Source organism: Clarias gariepinus, chromosome 11 (assembly GCF_024256425.1).
Source record: "Clarias gariepinus isolate MV-2021 ecotype Netherlands chromosome 11, CGAR_prim_01v2, whole genome shotgun sequence".
In the NCBI taxonomy this organism is placed as follows: Eukaryota; Metazoa; Chordata; class Actinopteri; order Siluriformes; family Clariidae; genus Clarias; species Clarias gariepinus.
The window spans coordinates 6,423,429-6,446,895 of NC_071110.1; the positions used below are offsets into that span (position 1 = coordinate 6,423,429).

General features: G+C 35.8%; 1 protein-coding gene across 2 annotated transcripts; it reads right to left on the reverse strand.

Moving 5' to 3' along the window:
• Positions 1-2,899: 2,899 nt before the first annotated feature.
• postnb (periostin, osteoblast specific factor b) lies at positions 2,900-19,745 on the reverse strand. 2 transcript variants are annotated; one of them, XM_053507402.1, is made up of 22 exons: positions 19,566-19,745; positions 19,068-19,166; positions 15,198-15,262; positions 14,661-14,818; positions 14,369-14,533; positions 14,109-14,255; positions 13,719-13,860; positions 12,236-12,448; positions 11,974-12,108; positions 10,387-10,535; positions 9,840-9,976; positions 8,226-8,356; positions 7,974-8,104; positions 7,381-7,483; positions 7,185-7,252; positions 5,779-5,824; positions 5,646-5,660; positions 5,237-5,545; positions 4,527-4,571; positions 3,839-3,901; positions 3,717-3,749; positions 2,900-3,201 (listed from the first exon to the last, which is right to left on the reverse strand). In XM_053507402.1, exons 1-22 carry the CDS (start codon positions 19,682-19,684, stop codon positions 3,152-3,154), a joined length of 2,523 nt encoding a protein of 840 aa, XP_053363377.1. In that variant the 5' UTR covers positions 19,685-19,745; the 3' UTR covers positions 2,900-3,151. The 2 variants fall into 2 exon arrangements, with proteins under 2 accessions (XP_053363377.1, XP_053363378.1); XM_053507403.1 differs by lacking the exon at positions 4,527-4,571.
• Between the last annotated feature and the right edge of the window lie 3,722 nt (positions 19,746-23,467).

Below are 23,467 nucleotides of genomic sequence, written 5' to 3' on the forward strand. Positions count from 1 at the left end.
ACAACATCCAAGCTCCAGTATCAGCCTGAGAGACAAGCCCAATACTCCAGGTTCTAGCTAAGGACCAAAAAACCCTCATTCAGCAAAATTACCAGTGTTGAATTAACACAGCATTTATTCTTTATAACACTATAATGCCAAACCTATTCCTGCGCTGCCTTCACATACATTTGAACTTGAGTAACATCCAGTGCAATCCAACTTATATCTCAATTTCTTCTACACCAGAACTGTTGGAATTGGTGTGGGGTTGTTTTTCAGGAGTTGGGCTCGGCCCCTTATTTACTAGTGAAAGGGACTTTTAATCTTTTAGCATACCAAGATATTTTAAATAATTTCATGTTCTCAACTTGGCCCCTTTCTGTTCCAACATTACTGTGCCTTATTGCATAAAGCCAAAGGTCCATAAACACATAAATAAGCAAGTTTGGTGAGGAAGAACTTGATTGGCCTGCACAGAGACCCGACCTTAACCCGATAGAACACCTTTGTGAGGAATTATTGCAGAGACTGCAAGTCAGGCCAATATCTGGTGTCAGGCCAATATACCCCTCTCGTCCAATATCAGTGTCTGACATCACAAATGCGCTCCTGGAAGAATGGTCAAAAATTTCCATAAACATACTCCTAAACCTTGTGAAAGCCTTCCCAGAAGAGTTAAAGCTGTTATAGTTGCAAAGGGTGGGCCAACATCATATTAATAATAATAGTAAACAATAATTCATTTTATTTATAATAAACCCTATGGATTAATAATTGGATGTAACTCAAGTTCATACAGTATGCTAGTAAAGGCAGGCATGTGAATACTTTTGGCAAATATGTGGCAATATACTGTAGTGTAGGTCGAGTGTTAAATCAACACTGGAGATTTAACTGTGCTGCTTAATTTTTATGAATGTTTGAACCCTACAGCATGGTCTCATCAAAAGCATCCACATAGGAACAAGTATTACAGTGTACTGTAGCTCCATGGCAGAAATATTCTCTTACAGTGCCAAGAGTTTTGCAGCTTCTTGTTGTTTTCCTTCAAGATATTGCGATGTTGTAATGCTTTTATCACCCAGTGAGTGATAAAAACGAAATGATCATCATAAACATCATCATCATCATTTCGCCTAGAGCCACGCTTACTTTCAACGCAGGCTGTCAATTTAGTAGGGAAAGATAAACATGGCAGGGATTTCAGATAAATAAAAAAGTCATAACATGGTCACACAATAGATGTGTATAAATAACTCCATATTATTTATTTATTAATTATAAATAAATATTTTTGCTTGTTCATCTGTTAAGTTTTTATTAATCACACGTTCCATTCATTAAATGTTTACGGGAACGACTGCAGTGAGTTCCAAGCCACCTCGGCCAGTATCATTACTCATTCATTTATACACCTTTAATCACTAGAGTGACAAGTTCTAGCTAGACTTAAACAATTATCATAGATTCAGAAAGAAATGTTTACATCTTTTAATAATGGAGAATGTTAATGTCCTCACAAATAACCGATCACATTTAAAATTATGTGCAAAAGTAATAATCACACACCATCATCTATAATAATCTATCATTTTTACTCTAATATAATATTTTAACAGTATTTCTGTAATTTTCTAATTTTCTCAAAACATGCAGCAAAATGTTGACCGACAAGATAAAAGTATAACATATACAGTATCCTGCCGAAACTAGATACCTTATCACCCAAAGAACAGACCCATGGTAGTGGCATCTAATTAATCATCTAATGCCATCTAATCATCTAATCAATCTGTTTTTATCAATATTGCCATCTAATCAATATGTTTTCCCCCTAAAGCATGTTAAGTGTGTTTTTCCCTTAAAGCATTTGTTTTCAATTAAATTGTGTTATCATTAAATTTATATAAATTAAAGAAAGGTTTTGTCTGTACACGCTCTTTCAATGATATCTTAATTTTTTATAAATTGGAGGACAAACGGTGGATGAATCTTGCATGGTACACTAGAATATAAGCTGCGATTTTTGAATCACCCGCTGGACAGCATTTGACGAAACCTTTGCAGTACATAGATATCTGCCTGAAGTTAAACATAAATAACAGTGCTGAAGTGGTATAAGTGAATTTTAGATATAAACCTAATATTTATCCGATGTACTTTGTCGTTTTCTCATCTGTGATTCACTCTCTGATCAATGAACACTAAGTGTATTTGCTTGATGATGAAGGCAAGAAATACTGTAATTTACTAAACCAAAGATTTTTTTTGTATTAATAAGTTAGACAGAGAGTTCTGTACTGAAAGTTAGGCAGACATGTACATGGGCTTTAACCTGAAATAATAATATCACTATTACCTTAAAGCTGATCAGATTATTTTTAGCTTTAAACATTTAACTATTTCTACGATCTCTTTACTCTCCAACGACGGGTACTTATACTAGTGTTCTATACACCTCCAAACAAAAGGAAGACTTTAAGTCTTCGAATGAAAAATTAAAAGCAAGGAGTCTTTTTTTATCAAAATTTTGCAAACTTTTATTTTTTAAAAAGAAACAAATATTGAACATGAGCACCATAAAATCTTTGGCCATGCAGAAGTAAACCTCAACCCAATAAAACCTGGATTCATGTTCCATCTCGGTTTTAGGAGTTAACAATACGCTCAGATATATTCTCTGAAACAGATTCACTTTCAGAACAAACTAAATACAATTTGACATTCTTCTTTCCTTTAAAACGTGTTAAAATAATAAAAAAAGAAAACTAAAAATAAAGAAAACACACAGATTTGTGTAAATCGCACATCCTGGCTTTGACATTTTTTGTTCACTGGACTAAGTGAATTTTCAGTTTGTTCCAAATGTAACATTGCACAAAATAAAAAATGATAAAAACAAACACCAAAAAAAAAAAAAAACTATTTAAAAAGATATGTACATACACAGGGACAATTTAATAGTGAATTTCCCTCTCTGGATTAACAAAGCAACAAAATCTGACTGCCAATATAATTTTGTTTGTCTTTGGTTTAAACCAAGGTTTAATCGGACTCATCCAAAAGTATCTTATTAAGAGAGGTCACCTTTTTTCTTTTAAAACAAAAGTGATTTGCTTAAAACCCTGATTACTTTGAAAGATTGAAGGGTCCATTTTTTCCCCCCGTCTTACTTAGTCTTGGGCTGGCTGGTCATCCTGGTTCTCCTCCGGGATCCAGCTGAAAAACACAGATAGAGGATAAACCTGTGCATTAACGTTACTCTGTGAAGACCCATTGTGGTTTGTATGTTATTAATGTGAAGTTTATGTCTCAACTTCCCACTCAAACAATTGCAATCAATGAAATCTTTAGCTGTGGTTCTGCCTAACAATCAAACTACACATATGAATTAATTTTTTTGTTCATGTTGTTTTTTTTTCTTCAGATTTTGCCTTTATTCGATTGTTCTTAATACTGTATCATGTTTAAGGATTTGACATCATGATTTAAGTCAATTGGGAAATATTCACTGGCCAGGCGTGGTCATGTGGGCATGTGGTCATATTTAACTCATTTTATTTTTAAAAAGGAATTTACATTTACAGAATTTTTTTAAAGGGGTAAAAACTACATTTGTAAAAAAAATAAAAATAAAAAATCAATTTATGTAAAAAGAAATCTATGTGATCAATAACCTACAGTACAACCTTGACCACATTTTCTAAACATTCATATCTCATTGATCTCCTTACCTGGTACACGCCTTCCTGGCACTCTTTTTCCCTCTGTAAATAAATTAATAAATCCAATATTAAGTCTTGACTCATAATGCATTCTGTATCAAAAATGTCAGTGCAGTTTAGAAGAATCTCACCATGAATGGTTTGGGTCAATTTCTCTGCATCTGCATCCAAATTAATGAACTCTGTCTGTGGTCCTGTATAGGAATAAATTAGAAATTGTAAATAATGGATAAACATTTTTGCAGGTTTTTAAAAGTCTAGGGGACTGGGGGGAAAAAAACTAAGAAAAGAAAGAAGAGAAAAATCTTGGTACACGGCACTGGGTCTTTTTTAAAGTTTAAAATCCCGATATAAATCAAGACCTTCACCAGGATTTCAATTCATAGGTATTTCAAGATCATGCTAGTTGTACCATCATTTAACACTTTTTTTTTACTTTTTTTTTTTTTAAAAGCCAAACAAATTCTGATCATTATTTTTTGTTGTAATGCCTATGAATTGTACACCAGATAGAGTTATAGGAGAAGAGCTAAAGAAAAATACAGAATTGTTAATCCTTTAAAGTCCCAGCTTATTATTCATGGGTTAAATTTATAGTACGCTATTTAATCCCACTCGAAATTTGGTAACTGCAGTAAAGCTAAGGAAAGTATGTAGTTATGAGAGGCAACATTGTAAATCTGCAAGCTGGGATTTTAAGAGGTTGTTGGTAAAGATTTTATAAGAGGAAACCAGTATTAAGAATAGCTTGAAAATGTTCTAGCTCGAGCTCCACTACAAGCATGCATTAGAGAAGGTTTGCGCAGGACTTCGCACTACCATTGTGCTCCATATCGGCAATGCTGCTGAATAAGATCTCAGGACCTGTTGGTGCAGAACATTTGAGCATGGTTATTTGCTTCCATTTTCCCAAAGCACCGCAGAAGCCCTCAATGCTGATGTAGCGAAAGTATAAACTCTTGCTTAATCTTGGTTGACCAAAGTAATTTTTTTCTCATCTACAGTTTCAGTGGTTTTATAGAACCATATAAACAATTTATAAAAGGTGGGATTATAGATTTAGCAATCAGTTACTCCAAATCTATAACCTGATTATACTGTACTACACATTATATGATTTAATATTCATTTATTCATTCATTCATTCATTCATTCATTTAACTACTGTTTAATTCTGATCAGAATAAACCAATCATCAGTAAATGAAAACAATAATACAAACAAATTCAGCTTGATCAGAAGTAATGGCACCCTACTGCATAAAAGTTTCAAGAGTTAGTATATCTACATGTGGATGACAAGCTGCAACGACAGAGCTGCATTAGTGGAAGATTTGTCCCGTCATATGTAGGAGGCACTTTAACAGTTTAGACAACATTTTGCCATTTTTAACTGTCTGTAAACTTTATCTTTTATGCAGATTTGTGAGTGTCAGTGATTGCCAAACAGCTGTGCCATTAACACGCTTTTAAAAAATGACAATTGATTAATTTGGCAAAAAAAATTATCTAATAAAAATGAAATTTTACCTTCAATAACTCTTGTGACTTTGGTAATAGATGGCGCCCCTTCAATCACCCTTGTAACCTTGGTAATGCTTGGTTCACCTTCGATGACCCTTGTAACCTTGGTGATACTTGGTTCACCTCCGATGACCCTTGTAACCTTGGTGAGGCTTGGTTCACCTTCAATGACCCTTGTAACCTTGGTAAGACTTGGTTCACCTCCAATGACCCTTGTAACCTTGGTGAGGCTTGGTTCACCTTCGATGACCCTTGTAACCTTGGTTAGGCTCGGCTCTCCATGGATGACTCGAGTTACTTTTGTGATTTCAGGACCTGCAAAGGAATGTGTATAAGTGACAAAAAAAAGAACTTGTCTTCTAACACATACTTCACTGTAATGCATGCTTCAGTGTTGACCACCAGCGTTCAATACCTGTGATGATTTTCCCTGAAAAAGAATAAAAATAAAGCATGTTCAATAAACACTTACTAACAAACATATTAACAAAGAGTTTAAATATAATGTTTCAAGTAATGAAATTTGAAATGTGTTTAAAAGAACTTACTCATAAATGTCAGTGGAATCTCCTGAAATCTGTAGCCTGGTTGATACTATGAATAAAAGAAAATTTTATATGCTGGAGTGATCTATCATAGACATTTCATACATGATTTAGAAATCATCAGCTCAATTATCAGAACAGTGATTTAATAAGAAAGCTTTTAGCTAATACCCACCTCACATGTTCAATCACAATATTGCTTCATAAAGTCATGTCATGCATGTAACTAAATAACTCAACATTTATACAAGAATGTATAAAATACTTCAAGATATTAGTATTTCACCAAACCTGTTAATTATTCAATTCAACTGTTTTAATCAGGCCTCTTATCCCCAGTGAAGGCCAATCTTAATGCTTCAGCATACCAAGACATCTTGGACAATGCTACGTTTTCAATTTTGTGGCAACAGTTTGGGGAAAACCATTTCCTATTCCAACATGACTGTGTCCCATTGCACAAACCACGGACTATAAAGACATGGTTTGATGAGTTTGGTGTGAAAGAACCAAAGAAGAGACTGGCCCGCACACAGAGCCCTGACCTCGACCCCATCCAGCACCTTTGGGATGAACTGGGCTGGAGACTCACTGGAATGCGAGCCAGGCCTTCTCATCCAACATCAGTACCTGACCTCATAAATGCTCTACAGACTCAATGGGCACGAATTCCCACAAAATACTCCAAAATTTAGTGGACAGCCTTCCAAGAAGAGTGGAAACTGTTATAGCTGCAAAAAGGGGACCAACTCCATATTGAAGTGTATGTACAGTATTTGCATTCAGTGTCATTGCAAGTTTGGCCAAATACTTTTGTACATATAGTGTATGAAAATTATATATTTCAATATTATATAATATGTTACAGTAAAAGTTCATGAACATTGTATTAAAATATCAGATTTGTACTGTATTTATACAAGGAATAAAGTATACTGTATATAGCCATTCCTGATGGCATGAAGTTTACTGTATTTTTGGAAGGAGTCTCCAGTGTTAGCATTTTGTAACAGTCAGAGCTAAAACTGAAACTTTAGGGGGGTGCTCTGACTCTAAGATGGTCTCTAAACCTTTGTAGGTTTTCACTAATGTAATAAGTTTGGATTTTTTGCATCAATAGAGACAGGGAGTTGTCTATTGCTGTTATTCCTGAGTGATAAAAGAAAAAATGACCAGATTTACAGACATTCCACAACATTAACATCATGTTTAAATAATCTTTGGAACACTGCTGTGGTGAAGGAGGAATAATAAAATTTAGTAGTTCAACTTCAGATTGATGACAGTTGGACCATATCTCACCATGCTTTTGGATGATTTATTTTTCCAACACTACAACCTAAATGCATTTTATTGCTTTTTATCGCAACAGACTTATATGAGACTTTTAAACATATGAATTCTGTTACCTGGATTTGGAAGTACGTGATGAACCTTCTCAGGAGTGAGAGTAAGTCCTGGCTTCCAACAGGAACATCTGTAAAGAGATTTGAAAATAAAATGAGGTGTAGTTGATGCTCGAAAGCTGCTGGAGCCTTTCTGTTTGTTTAAATGCTATTGTATTAAGATTTATGCATGGGGTGCGTGTACTGTTGCAGTCTATACCTTCAGGGAACAGAAGGCTCTTGGTGACGTGAATGACTCCATTTGAAGCCATGAGATCGGCAGAGGGAATCTGCACAGAGTTCACCTTCATGCCGTCCTTTTCCTGAAAGGAAGTATATATAAGTATATTTTAACTTTTAAGAGTTAAAAGCGGTTAAATCAAAATAAATTTAAACTTAAAAAAAAAGTCACAATTTTTAAATGACCTTTACCAGCTCACTTTACCAGTTCGTAAATATTTGAAGAGTTTCATTGTTTAAACTAGTGAGCCTTTATGCCTTGGTAAAAGGTTCCAACCTCATTATTCATGCCTATCAAACCTAAAAAAGGGATTAAAGGCTTTGCAAGTAGAAACAGTAGTCTACTGTAGTGTGCTGGGTGAAGTGGTTTTGGCATGCAAGGTCAAGCAATCCTCATCCACCCATAAAACACACCAACCTGTTAAACTTTTGAACCTCATTCATTGAAAATAAATCTATTCATTTGCTTTCCGTAAGGCCTGCAAAGGCAGTGATTTAAAATCTGTTTGACATTTGATATAATAGAGGGCTGTGGAACCAGTAAGCATGCTCAGAGTGTTTTTTAATACTTACAAGCAATACTTTGAGTTTACTGCCCTGGAGAGATTTGAGCAGATTGGTGACTCCGGCCTCCATGCCCCCACCGATGATGACGCCTTTGCTGAAGTGGTACAGCAGGATGGCTCTGAGGGCATTGGGATCGCCTGATTACAGAAAGGAGAGATGATAAGTATGTACAGTATATACCCTATCCTGAAGCATCTTTAGGTCAATCACTGAGAAGCACTGGAGTAAAGACAAGATGCAAGGGAGAGAGAGACCTACTCTTCAGAAGGCTGATGTCTCTCTCACTGAGTCCAGCAAGAGCCTCATCGCTTGGGGCAAACAGGGTGAAATCTCCCTCCTGCTTCAGTAAATCAGTCAGACCAGCTGCCTCAATCAGCGACAAAAAGATCCTGCAACCATAAAATCATCAATTTTAGGCATAGACGTCAATTCTCACTATTTATATTGTACTAACAGGCTTTTTTTTTAAATAACAATTATTTTAATAGATGTTATTTGAAACATCCAGTTTTAAAACTGTACAGCTCCCCCTAGTGCGACCATTAAAGACGCACCCGCCCAGAGTGATTTCTAAAATATATTCCCAATTGGAACTTTCTGGATTAACTGACAACATGACTGATGGCAAGTGTAGGCACCTCGTTTTCTCACATCATTTTTCCTCTGCCATTTTCACAGCCTGGGGCTCTATATACTGTGCTGTATACCAGTGATCTGACTCTTAGAAGATATTTTACTAAACCTGTCAATGGAAGAAGAACTGAAACAACTGACTGACATTAAACCCACTGGCCATGTCTTTAAAATATGAAACTTCTTGCACCACCTGCCATTTCTCACTGAGGTCATGTTTTTTTTTCTTCTGCTTCTTGAAAAGGAGAAGATGGATTGCCTGATGGATGTGCATACCAGGCATAATTTTGGACATGTCTGTTCATAAAATAGTTTTTTTTTTTTCTTTTTTATAGTACTATTTTAGAATCAACACTTTGTAACAGACTTGGCATCTCCTTAACCCACTTCACGAGGAGCTCCATTGAGGAAAGACTGACATTCTTCTAAAAATAAAGGCTTCAAAATTCACGTTTGAAATTGATTTAAAAAAAAAAAAAAATCTCTAATTTTACCAGTAACTGGTCTATTGTGTTAAAGGGAAATGTTAGATAAATTAAGATTCCATGCTAAGATATATATTTTATTTTAATAGAGTATATTTATTATTTCTTAGTTTCTAAATTAAGGTGTTAAAATATGTTGAACATAGTAATAATATATATATATATATATATATATATATATATATTTTATTTTATTTTTTTTTTTTCGCTCGGTGATGAAAAGTTTAAGCTCAAGTGTTTCTTAAATCCTCACGAAAATGAGTCGAGACTTGATTTAAAATATAAACATTAAAAAGGGGAGTTGCATTTTCTTTCTTTTTCTCAGCCTTTTCAAAAGTAAGTTCAATGCGGTGTGTGCACATTTCTTAGGATTATTAGTAGGTCACAATTTACATCCATTATCCACTCCATAATTACCCTCCAACCTCAGCAATATACACTAATCACAAGAGAAATCTTGTTCTTAACAGATACAATCTGTATTTTAAATTTAGTTTCTAATTCCTTGGACATAATTTGTTTCTTGAACCAGCTGTCCATGATTTTTCAACTACGTAGTCCAATAAAAGGCCACCCATGCATTTTCCATTTCCATCCTTGTACCAAGTCTAGCCTTGTTTAGCATAAAACGATTACCAGTGTTGCCATGGCTGTGTATTAAAAAAAAAAAAAACCTTTTCTGTTAGTGTGTCCAATCATTACAATGTAAATTCTAACTGAATAAAACACAGCATTGAATACATATTGCTCTTACCTGAAGCCGCCATGTTTTTTCAGCAATTGGAACATGTTGGATTCAGGTGGAGAGATCAGAATTTTCATGAGATGAAGAGCACCATTGAGTCCCTCTTTGCTTCCTCGAATCAAGCAGGAGTTCTCAATGCAGACAGCCTTTTAGGACACATAGGACATTTTAAAACTTTTTAACTGTAATATTGGCACTGGAATATCTGGCACATCTCTGGAATTTCTGTAATGCATTTAATATTATGCTATTTTTTATCATGCTTGTTTTGGTTGGCATTATTCCATTACTGAAGTTAATTTGTAATTGCAGATTAAATTGCAATTTATAATGACTTTAACTGTTTAATGAACTGTGGAATGAACATAAATCAGAATAAGCAAGTATGCTGACATGGAACATGCATGAGTTTGTTTCTGCAACCACTAATTGCATCGATTAATTACCCACAACCATCCAATGTAACCTCTCTTAAAACAAACAAAAGAAAGTAAGAGGCTTTCATTATTTCTTTCTCTGCTACTGTGCTGTGGTTCCTGCAGCTATAGAGACTTACTGTGCGGTAGAGGAACACCCGGAGGAACTTTCCTCCCAGAGTCTCCAGACGTTGGCCATTAAACAGCTGACTTAACACAATCTTGTTCTTTAGGATGTGGTTTTCCAGGATGACCCTCAGGAGACTCTGGTCCATGGACATGACCTCATCTGTGGCAAACATCAGCAATAAGAAGGACTAAGGTTAAGGAAATGTATGTCTCTGTATTGTGACAGTTTCATTTATGGCTTATTCAAATTAGTAATAATTTCGGTTTCTAAAAAAAAAAAAAATTAAATCAAAGTAGCAAGTGCACCATTTTTATGATTTAATTAGAAATAAATCTTTTTTTTTTTTTAAAACAAGGTAATCTAACCAATAACACACTTTTCTCTTTTATATGATATTCTTAATTGTGCATTATGATTTTCAGTTAAAATAAACTTAGTTGCCATGGAAACAGACACTATGTTTCTGACCTTTATCATCATATGGCGAGTTTAAATTTCACTGGCTAAAACTGTTTCCCATCTCATCCAGGAACAGTTCTTTATCCTACAAAAACTACAATAAATATAGCACTAAAATATATTTTACCTCTTCCACTTATTTTTCCATTTATTTATTTATTTATTTATTTATTTATTTATTATTTCTATTTATTGCTGCTTCCGGCTGCTTCATCTTTCTAAACTATCCACTTCATCAATAAAAATATAATACCCTTTGTGCACAAACAACAACTTTTCCACATACTCATAATAATTAATCCTGTACATTTATGAAGAAGAGTAAAAGTGGCCCCTTGGCTGTACCACTTGGGTGGTCTATGTGTTTGTGTTAAGAAAGGATGCAGTGAGTTCTAATATCTCACTATACATAACAAAATTTGTCATACTGGAAAGAGGCGGTTTTGTTTACTACAACATGTACACATCCGGATATAAATTCACAGTATGGAAAAGTTCTGACCCCTGCTTGTTTATTCACATTTTGCTTCCAAGGAGCCAGATTTTCTAGTTTTTAATGCCGTTTTAAGGAGTAGTTCTCCAGGCTTCCTGAAAGATTTTTGTCTCTCATTTTTAGTCCAGTCACAGAGCCTGTGATGCTGGATGACTGGAACAGACAAGAGGGGAAATAAGGTTGCTGCTGATGTTGTTACATAAACAACCGATTGTTAAATTGTATAATGTTCGCTCTTTGGCTCCTGTCACAGTAAAACATTTGTTCGCCTTTCTTAATTTCATTTTTAACATTTCATTTAATTTTGTATGAAGAAATAAGAGATTGCTCAAGATTTTTGCATAGTATTATACAATTGATAGAAGGCAGATCGTTATTTTTTTCTGCCACTTCATCACTATAAATCTCTTTAACAACATAAAACATCTATGGTAACGGAGCAATGTTTTTCCAAATCCATGCAGAAACAAATTTAACACACTCAAAGTTACATGAGCAACAGTAATGTGAGTAAAAATCGCGTGTGCCAAGAAAGAGAAAGTGAGATTGAATGAGAACATTAAACCAATAATTCTGTTAGAAAAGACAGATTCAAATCCTGCCAGAAGTGACTGTGACATCAGGAATTAATTTAGAGTAATATACCATTGAAGGCTACGTTGAGGGGAGCCAGCAGTGTGTACTCGGCCTTCGGTTTCATGGCCGCTGAGAGACCCAATTCTGATATCATATCACCAAAGGTGGCCTGTGACGAGCCAACGAGTTCCATCACCTGCTTAGCTTGTAGGAGAAAGTGACAGGTAGCATGTTTAGTATATAGTTTATTATACATTAACTTGTTTATTTTGCGATTATTTAAATAGTTAAAAATATATATTTATAACCAGATGCATAAAATGCCACTAACCTGAGTCTGGCATGAGCACCTTGTCGATCAGATGGATAACTCCATTACTGGTGACGATGTCCTTCTTGAGTACCATCTTGACACCATTAACAGTGAGGCTGTCTCCATCACAGCCAATTTCGATGTTGCTGCCCTCCAAAGTCTCATATGCGGTGCCACTCATAATGGCCTCTGAGCACTGCATGGAGTTTAAGAGGTGGTAATTGACCAGGGCTGTGGAAGAGAACAGACATGTGTTTGGGAACTCTGGTAGCTTTACTACTGAAGAACTGAAATCTTATATTCGAGTCACTTATATAATCTAATTACTAGTAAAATTAGGGATGTAAATGAATACAAATGGCATTCATCATGTGAATGAACAAATCATGAACTTAAAGAATATAGCTGAGGATGAAAAACTGTCTGAATGACACACAAATACTGACAGTGCTGACATTCTGCATTCATTAGATTTATTTGTAAGGACTATTTGCCACTCCCACTTTGTGTTTTGACTTCATCAATTCCAAATACACCCCTACTGGATATTGAACTTTAGTTGGTCATTTGTGTTTAAAAATGCAGAATTATGGATTGTTCTTATTGTTTTTATCTCTCCTGTAATATTTCCTTTCGGCTACCAACTCATTATGACGTATTTCAAACAGTGCCAGGTAGAGAACGCACCAAGTACTAAACCAGAGTCTCCCTAAAAGCCCTTGGACCCTGTGAGAATAGGCCTGCCAACAATTCTGGACCATTTGTCTTCAAGTGGAGGACACTTTCAAATGGCTGTCGAGGGACTGATGTGAGACTTTTTAAAATGTAAAAACCTAGACATTGCCAAGTTTTGATGGATAGTAAAACCGGCAGCTGTTTCCTGTTTCACAGCGCTTGGCACTGTGTAAAGATTGCGTTGCTCACTTTGCATTGTTTGATCCTTCTCTAAGCTTACATTGGAGCTATGTTGGGGGAAATAATGTACAGCCCTTGGGCTTGAACATTTCTTTGGACGCTCGCCCATTTCGAAGGCAATGTACCAAGGGAGAATATTTTTTTTTTACATGATTACCAGCTAAAGAAATAATCCTGAAGTCCAGGGCAAATAAGTAACGGTACTGTATATGAACATATTTTTCACCAAGGTGCTTGAATTAAAACAATAATTTAATCTAATCGTCACTGCAGTCTTAAATGTGGTTTGGCTGCTGTTCGCCAAATGCCTGCTCAGTACAGCTCAGTGTCACCATCTGTTTTGGATGGATGGGATGAAGAAAGATTATTGATGTACTGTAATAGCACTTCGGTTCACTCGGATCAGCAAACATGTCCCGTGGGAGTCATCACATTGTTTTCCTTGAACTTGTACTTCATTAAAAGGAAATGAAGTATCACATTGAGCGAAAGCTGCCACAACATTTTGTCTTTAGTTCTCTGACCTTTGTTTGGGAAATTATTTCCAAGGATGTTAAAAGACTTGAGACCTGGGTCACTAATTTACCTTGGAGGGCACCTTTGTTACCCATGAGCCTGTCCAATACTCCTTTCTCCAAGTCAGAGAAGGCATCATTGGTGGGAGCAAACAGAGTGAAATGTCCTGGCCTGCCCAATTTCTCCAACAGACCAGCATTGGAAACCGCAGTCTGAAACGAGCACAAAGACAAATTATATTTATTCCATTATACTCCTTTAGAAAAAAAAAGGAGAATCCCTTCTGACAGGTTTCATCAGTCTTTAATTGAATAGCTGAAGAAATTGTTAAGCAGTTTATTGTAAATGTTGTATGTACAGTAGAACATTGAGTGCATCTAAAGAACCCTTCTTTTTGAAGAGTGTATACAGTATATATATATATGTTTCTCCTGATTGGTATGAACAAACAGTCACTTACATTCAGAGAGGATAGATCATCGTCAACATCAAGCACATCCCGAATGGTGTTGCCCACAGCAGAGATAACACGATCGATGACATGGACCACTCCATTGGTGGCAATCTGGTTCCCATAAATTATCCTGGCACAGTTGACAGTGACCACCTGAACGAAAGAAGTGAAATACAGCGAATCATATGCCATGTACAGTGAGCAAATTGATTAATCTACTTAGTCACATCATTAAAAATGTTTAAACAACTCTGAGAAACACCTACCCCATTGGGATAGTGGTTGATGTGGAGAGTAAGGTCATTGTACATAGACTTGATGGTGAGTCCATCCTTCAGATCTTTGGTGAGGAAGCGTTTGTTAGCCATGTGGTAGTGCAGAGCATTGTACAACTCGATGTTGACATTGCTCACCAAAGCAGTCCTCATTTCCTGGAGAGCAAAATTGAAATAACTGTTAAGGAATCATACTAATATGAGTTCTTGTTTGTTGTTTTTGCTTTATGTGACTCTGCTTATCAGGAGATAGTAATGGTATAGTCATATTCTAGAAATATACCGAATCCAGAAGATCCCAAGCATCATTACTGGGGGCAAAGAAGGTGAAAGATCCTGGTCCTTCAATTTCCGCTTTAAGTTTAGACATTTCCGAGTACTGCTGTGTGGTGACTGCATCCACCAGGCCAAGTGTGCTGTACACAGTGTCAATGGCCAAAACTGTGGAAGAAAATTGATGTATAATATTATATCACAGTAACAGTTAATATTTCTTTAATGAAATGTCTTTGACAATTTCTTCATGAAACTTTTTTGGCGAGTTTCATGTATTTCATGGAAATATTGAAATCCTACAGAGTGCACTAATGCTTATGCATTATCTGGTTATCATTTCATGTTTATCATTTCATTTCACCAGCATGTCCTAAAGTGAATTATTTATCTTCAACCACAGAAATGTACGCTTCCATTGGATGATGGAGAGTATCTGCATGACAAGTTAGTATTTCTTCTATACAGTATAAACACTCACTCTTACTTATTCTCCATGCTGTAAATCCTGTAAAGGGTCATGGAAGGCCTACTAGAGTCTACTTACCTGCAGGACAGCCCTGCCTACCCTGCAGTCTCGTGTATCCTGGACAGCACTCATACACAACAGTACTACAAAAGAAGAAGAAAAGCAACTTACAGAAGTATAGAGTAACATACATCATGTAAGGGCAAAAGGCCCAGAATTGTGTTTAGGACAGTCTCTATTATTTAGGTGATTAATTTTTTTGGATGAGTTGGTATGTATCATGTTTCTAAATATATTATATAATTATATAACTATGACATGTGGCTTTGTGGTTTCAGCAAGTATGCCAAGCTAGCCTTTTATGCCCACAAGGAAAGTTATAGGGAAAATTTTAATAAAAATATAATATCATTCTTGCATAGAATTAGACTTCTGTAATGGTTTACACTGTATGATAGCATATAATCATATGATTCAACAATATATTACACATACAGTATAACATAATATATAAAAATAAAAATAAGGATAACAATACTTATGATAATAATAATAACACCCTATATAAAATATATTTATTATATTATTATATTAACCTTTATACAGGGTCACAAGGTCTTTGGGCAAGAGGTTGGATACCGTGCTAACCACTACGCCACCGTGACACCTCTACTTAAGCTACTTATTTAATTAAAAAGCATTATGCCATAGTACAAAGAAGAAACACACACACACACACACACACACACACACCAATAAATGTATTGGGAATATTAATAATCATTTAAAAATGATCAGACCACTTCATATAAACACTTATATATTTTTCTTTGTTAAATAACATGAATATTTATTTAATAATTCTTGTTTTTTAATTAGCCTTGAATTATTTTGAGGGTCCACTATATGAGTCCTTGTGAATGAGTTGTTACTCTGGAACATGTGAGAGCAAGTACATTAACAGAAACCTCTGGCATTTGTTACAGACGGAACTGTTCATGCCTTAGTTATAGTAAATTATTCCCTACGTTCCGATATAAGAGCTGCCTCGTAACTTTGCAGGAAGTAGTGTGTGTGTGTGTGTGTGTGTGTGTGTGTGTGTGTGTGCTCGTGCATGCATGGGAGAAGGAGGTGAAGGTTAGTAGGCTGCAGTTCTGGAAAGCCCCCACATCTGTAAATGGTTCCACATGTTTTCTCAGCCTGGCTGTTGATACACCTGGCTAGACGAAAGCATGCTCATCAACCTGAAAAAAACCTCCACTGATTGGCCTGTATCTAAGAGACAAAATGCAAGCCAAGGGTGCTTTCCTGAACAAAACCAATAATGAGCTGAGAAAAAGAAGAAAATTAGTGAGAAGTTCAAAGAGGACCCAGAGGCAGCAGACGGGAAATGAGCCAGTTTTTTTTTTTTTTTTTTAAATCCGGGAACAAGAGCACTGAGGTCGTGGCAGAGTACCAGCCTTCACTGTGGCAAGAGCTTTGATGCACAGAGTTCAGGAAGGAAGGAAAGAGGCAAAGGGATGAGATCACTGCAGTATCTGTTACGCTTCTAGGCGACTAGCCAAAAGAAAACAAGATTGTTTTAAACATCTCTCCCGTGCAAGGAGGAAGGCCAAAATCTGTTGTTTGGTAACATGAAGGATTCATGCCACAGCTACAGTTAAAAGTTTCCTAATGTATTTTATTAGATTTTTTTATTATTTTTATCCAGTAATGGAACAAGCGGTTATTCCTTATTTAATCATGGAAAACATTAAAGCAAATAATCTCCAGTTCGTATCAAATTTAGATGGTTTGGGTGTATTTTCTTGACTCATTGGAACCCACACTGTAATCCAGAGCTAGATGTATTAACTGTTTAAGAAGTGGAAGAAGCCTCGGTAAGAAGTTGGTTGGGGAACATTGCAGCACACAAAGGAAAATCTAAATACAAAATGTTTTAAAATTGAAAAAAAAAAAAATTTAGACATGGTCTTTTACTCCTTAATTTTTCAACAAACCCTTGTAGAACCTTGAAAAAAAAAATCCTGGATAAACTAATCAAATGTATTTATTTATTTATTTATTAATGTTTTGTTCACCCAGAAATTTAAAATCTAGCTAACCCTCTGTTGGACCTCGTGGCAGGAAGGTTTAATAGTTATTTAATGTTTCGTTTGATAGATAAGCGTTCACAGAATCCTAGAATCCTTTGTTGGAAAACAGTACTAAGGTTTTACATGGAACCTCAACTAAGTGGTTTTCAACTCTACTTCCTTTTAGTGTTTTCTGACCTTATTTAACTAATAACCTAATTAACAGTCTTGTCTCAATTAACATGGGTAAGGTAAAAAAAATATAAAGGATAAGGGTCCTTCAAAAATAACATTGAGAACCATTGCCTTAAAGGATACCCTGAGAGGGACAATCAAAGAACCCTTGAGGCATTCATTTTTAAAAAAAGATTTTGAGTGATGACCAAGATTCCTAACAGAGTGTACATTTTATCCTAAACATTTTAAAAGGTACTTTAAAGAGTTGAAGGATCTTGCTTTATAAACTCTCTACGAAATGTTTTACATTTCTTCACATGGATTTATCCGGCAGGGCAAAATGTTCTAATAGCGGTTACCAGTTGAAGTGGTGGAGAGGATTTTCTTCCAAATGTAGTAAAATAAGTTCCTTTAGTATTCTTTAAATAGGAAAAAAAGATATGTTGCAGGGTTCTACATTTATCCTATAAGTTAAGGTAAATGAATGACTTTTAAAGTGCTAAGTGGAATGTTTGTTTAAGTTCTCACCTTAAAATCTTTTCATTAAGATTCAACTAATTCGCTTTAAAATATAAGAAGAATATAATCAGCTTGATCAAATATGTTAAATTAGGGATGGAACTAATCTACAGGAACAAGAACCGTCTAGGGGATCCTGTCGCATTGCAAAAGCTAGCTGGAAGATGGACAGACCCAGTGTTGTGCACATAAGGAGAATATTCCTAATCGGCTCACGGACACAGATGTGGTTATTTTCCCTGTTAAAGGAGGAGTTGCTGAGTCTACAGAAAAAGACCAGCCTACAAGCTGTAGAACATCTGAAGCCGATGAGAACGTCTGGCCTGGCGGAGATCCATGTTTGAGGAGAGGCGCCGAGGCAAGACCAATAGCGCTGGGGGTGCGGGGGAGGGGGTGAAGTCACGGGTCTTTGTGGCCAGTTTGCTTTATAGCACGTGAGGCTGTCTTTCAGTAACCCATAACTCCCTCCACACACACACACACTCTTTTCCAACCATGGAAAAAGAAATGAAAACCAGAAGCATCCCGGACTCACCATGACCCAACATTTGTGGGCCGAAAAAATCCAGAACCAATCAGAAAATGACATGACGACTGGAACTTCGGTTTGCAATAATGGATTTGACCATGCATTTGATTTTCATCATTGCACAGTCGGTGTTTTCGTTTTTGGAGAGTTTGCCAATTAGCCGCATCAGCTTTCTCAGCTGTATTAGAGATGCTTCTCAAGCAACACCTACTCAGCTTCTTGAAGCCAACAATAATGTTAAATTCAACTCTAGCATCCAGATGTGTGCTTTGCCTATGGGCGGGAATTTAAGGTGAGCTGTTTAAACATAACTCCAGTGCTCCAAGCCAGTCGTGTGGTTTGTTTCAATCATTATATTCAAGTACTGTTCTCGTTACACATCACTTAAATCTAATTAAGACAAACACACAATTTAAAAATTAAATGATATTTCCTTTTTGTTGTTATTGTTGTTTAAAGTTTTGGTTCTTACTATTCATCAGGTCGTTAGGGTCATGAATACAACGTTTGCACACATGTACTGTAGTTCAATGAATGTTACAAGTGTGCGAAAATGACTAGTCTGCTGCAACCTTTAACCTCTGACCCCTGGGAAGTCCCAGCAGACACATTTAACAAGCACTAGGAGTTATAAAACGACCCACTTACGCTTTCTTTCCACAGATGGTTCCTTGGTACCAGTTACGGCAAGTACTGAAGTACTTCTTCTTGGTTCCCAACACATGCTGGAGTGCACACACGTTCGGACTGACACCAAGGAAATAAATAAATATTAAGTCAAACCGAAATAATGGATATACAGTGATATAGATGATGTCATGTTTTAACTTTGTAAGATACAGTGTTAAAATTATAGGAAATAAACAGCAACTGAATTCAGAACATTAAAATAAATAATAAATAAATAAATAATCTGTAGAAATTAACATTACTGTGTAAAACTAATTAAAATAAGTGCAAAATTATAAAGACAAATAAATGCAACTTATTCATGAACGTGCATGAAAACATAAAGCAACAACTTTGATTAAAACAAATTAACCATTCTGTGAAAATCACTGCATATATCTGATTATGGATATGTTTTTTTTTTTTTTATTTAAAAAAAAAACATAAAGTTTACAATAAATAAAAATATCATCTTACCCTTCTTTCTTTGCCCTTATGCGGCTGTGGCTTAATATTTTATCATATGCAGAGGAATCTACCTGGTCAAAGGTAGAAAGCGCAAAGAGCGCAAAGGCAGCTGCAAAGAGGAGCTTCATCCTGACACCTCCTTCAGAGGGAGCTCAGAGAGAAAAGTGCTTTCTGCAAGGAGAGGACACGCTTATATATGCTGGCTCACAGTGACTCCACCAGCCTCCCCTGTTCACCAGAGAGCCTTTTTCAGCTCACACTTACCTATGTCTTTAGAATATGTTGTGCCCTGAGGAGAGGGCTGACAAGAATGAACACAGGGTGGAGATTGTCACAACTTTTGATATGTTTTATCCAAGAAACTTTGTGCCTCGGGGAAGTAATGTTTTTCTTTTTTCTCTCATGTTAAGATGTTAAGATAAACTATATTTTAAACAAAACTAAATGAGATTAACATGCATAAAAACAACCACACACACAAAAAAAAAAACTTAGGTTTTTTTTGTGCAAGATTTGGACATCTTTTCATCCGAAGCCCCTTGGAAATGATTACTCATAATTAAAGAGGTTGATGTTCCTTCCAAGAAATGCAAATGGATATTCATAATAACATACTACGAGCTGTTTGTGTTCCATCAGTCTTTTTGTGGCCACTGCAAGAGTGTTTCTCTCGATCTGCCAGCTTGGCACTGTTTTCTTCGACACTGTCCATTTTTGCCAAGAAAATCAATGATTTTTTTTTTTTTTTTTGTGTGGAGGGGTTGTTTTCCCAAGTAAAAAGATATATGTTTGGTACTGTGTTTAAAACACTCCATGCAAGTTTAGAGCAGAAACGGAGTGAGTAAGTGCAAAGCTGCAGAGGTTGGGAACAAATCCTTGCATATGATAATAAAAAAAAATCTGCTTCCCAGATGTCAACATGTGATGGAGAGAGGAACTTAAAATCAGCTTGGATACTGAGATGCATGAGGATGAAGTGTTGTCGGTGAACTGAAAGGCTTAAACTTGCGGCTCCCTCTTGTGGCAAAGTTTTGGTAAGGGTTCAAGCCAGGAGCATCAGCGATGAGGTGAAGGATGACAAAAAAAAACAAAAAAAAACATGGTGATTAATTTAGGCAGTAAAACTGTCCATGCATGAAAAGTTATTTTAATTTTTTTATGAACTCTTTAAAGGTTTGTAACTGTAATTCTCTTGTTCGTTCCACATGAGGGCACATGCATCTTTTTGTATATGTTAAACTAATTATTTATTATATTCATTATTAATTTATTTTCAAATGCAAATGTTTATTTTTCACATATGATAGTTTAATGGTTACATTTTTTGATTTTATTAGTTTTATTTGTTTTCTTAAATAAATTATAAAGTGCATCATTTTTTTTTACATTAAACTTTTCACAAGATTTTTCTTTTCATATTTTTTTAATTATCTTATTCTTATTATTTTCTTCGTCTTCTTCTTATTATTATTATTATTATTGTTGTTGTTGTTGTTGTTTTAGATTTTTGGTAAGGAATTTGATAACCAAAATGAATTCCATTTTATGTTCTTGGTGTAAAATATAAAACCCTGTAATAAATCTATTACATATACAATGTACACTTACCCCAGTTTTTCACTAGTGCTTGGATACTATCAAGGTAGAAGGTTTTCTCATTACACCAGAGCCATAAGCAGACTGCCTACTTCACATCTGAAACCCTGGCCTCCCAGGAACCCCTTTAATGGACCACATATGTGGATACTTTGCTTGATATCTTCTGTAAATGTCAATCAGTTTTATGCCTCCATTCACAGTAAATTATATCACAAGGTTTAGCTTGAATGCCCCTCATATAAAGTGTGTACAGTATGTGTTGTTACCAAATTTTACTTGGGTATGTTGTTTTACCCAAGTTAACCTTTGGAGGAATGTCGCCAAGAAAAAAGTGCAGCTGTTTAAAGAATCATCATAAGAGAGAAAGTGTCTGACTTACACTTAAATCATAGGCTTAGGGAAATTGACACTGAATGTTTGTGGTTATGTGTCCCTTAGAAATGTATGCATATTTGAACACAAATGCACAGTACTTATCTTCATCTTCATCTATTCTTTTACCTTTGATTTTAGTCCATGTTGGGCAGAGTCCATAAAGGTCTAGGTAGTAAATATCTAAGTGAGATCTGCTAGATAAATTTAAGATCTTACAAAAGTTTGTAGTTTGACATGGATGAAAAACACACAAAGAACAAATGGAAGTAGGCTATAAATCCTGAAGTGTGTATTAAAAAAAGACACTGCATACAGTATGTTCTACTGCATAATGTTTTCAATCATACTTTTCCTGGCTGAACTGTGTGCAAAACTCAGAATGTGGATTTCTGAAACACTGTAAAAGGAGCATTGAACGTGGTACAGGTGCTCAACGTCTTCTTAGGAAAGCTTTGACATTCATGGCATCACAAATTCACGTCAAAAGAGGCTCATGCTCCAAACTGAGAATTTTATATGATGCTGATGAAGTGGTTTTAGTGGAAAATTTGTCAGAACTGGACTAGAAAATAACTGGACCACGAAAGAATTTGAAGAGCTAAAAATCTATGTTAAAGCTATGGATATGTTCTATATTGTTGAAAATACTAATTTCCATCACGAAAAAAAATTAATGTCTGACTATCTGATTATGGAATATCTGTTCGGATCTTTTGGGGACACTTGGCTAGTCAAAATTTCTGAAGAATTCTGAAGAAAGTTCTGAACAACTGCTAGATAAAGTTAAGATCTTACAAGAGTTTGTAGTTCGACAACACACAGAGAAAAAATGGAAGCATAAATCACAGTTTAAATTTTCTAAAGGACAGGGTGGAATCGTTCAAACCTTCTGAAAGAAAAGATGTTTCAAAATTAGACTATTTTCAGATACTTTCAGAAGGAGAGAACGAGATTGGTTGAACTTCCCGAAGGCAGGATTAGTAGAAATTCCAAAAAAAGAAGGTCGGATCAGTCGAACGTTCTGAAGAAAAGGGGGTGTGATTGTAGAGTTTCTGAGGAAGCAAGTGTGACTGCTCAGAATTCTGTCACGAATGGGCATGATTGGCTATTGGTCATTGGTGAGTTTTTTTGGGGGGTGGGGCAGCTGGAATTATAAAGAGTTCCTTCAGGAACATTCAAAGAATTGAGTGAGCTTGTTCGGAAGCGGTTGCTCAGAAATTCTTTGGATGTGAGTGGGATTAGTAAAACTTTATAAATGAGAATGGTTAAACTGTTTGATGGAGTATGTTCTGAATTTAAGTTAAGTTTTTTTTTACTTTAGGTTAAGCCTTTATAAGTCACATATACATTATTGCACAGTAAAATAATTCTTCAAATATCCCAGCATAACTGTCAGAGTCAGAGTGCAGGGTCAGCCATGATACAGCGCCCCTGGAGCAGATAGGATTAAGGGCCTTGCTCAAGGGCCCAACAGTGGCAACCTGGTGGAGCTGGGGCTCAAACCGACGACGTTCCGATCAGTAACTCAGAACCTTAACACACTGAAATAAATAGGGTTGTTTAAACTTTTTGAGGCAGTTGGCATGATTGGTCCAACTTTCTAAAAGAATGATCGGGCTTGTTTTAAATTTCTTTAGGAGCAGACTGAATTGGACATGTGTGGGATTGGTCAAATGATTTGAAAAGTTGGAAAGATGTGTCAAACTTTAAAAATGAGTTGTGGAAATGGTCAAAATTCTTTGTGGAGCCAGCAAGATTGGTCAGATTTTCTGAGGAAGCATGTGGGATAAGTCAATTATTTGCAAGAAGGGTCAAGATTCTTTCTTAGAATTTCTTTCAGAGTAAGCAAGTGAGGGGGTCTACATCAATAATTCCCATTTGGCATTCCATCCCTCCGTTACAGGAAAGCCCTATTTTTACAGCTTCCACCAGGTGGT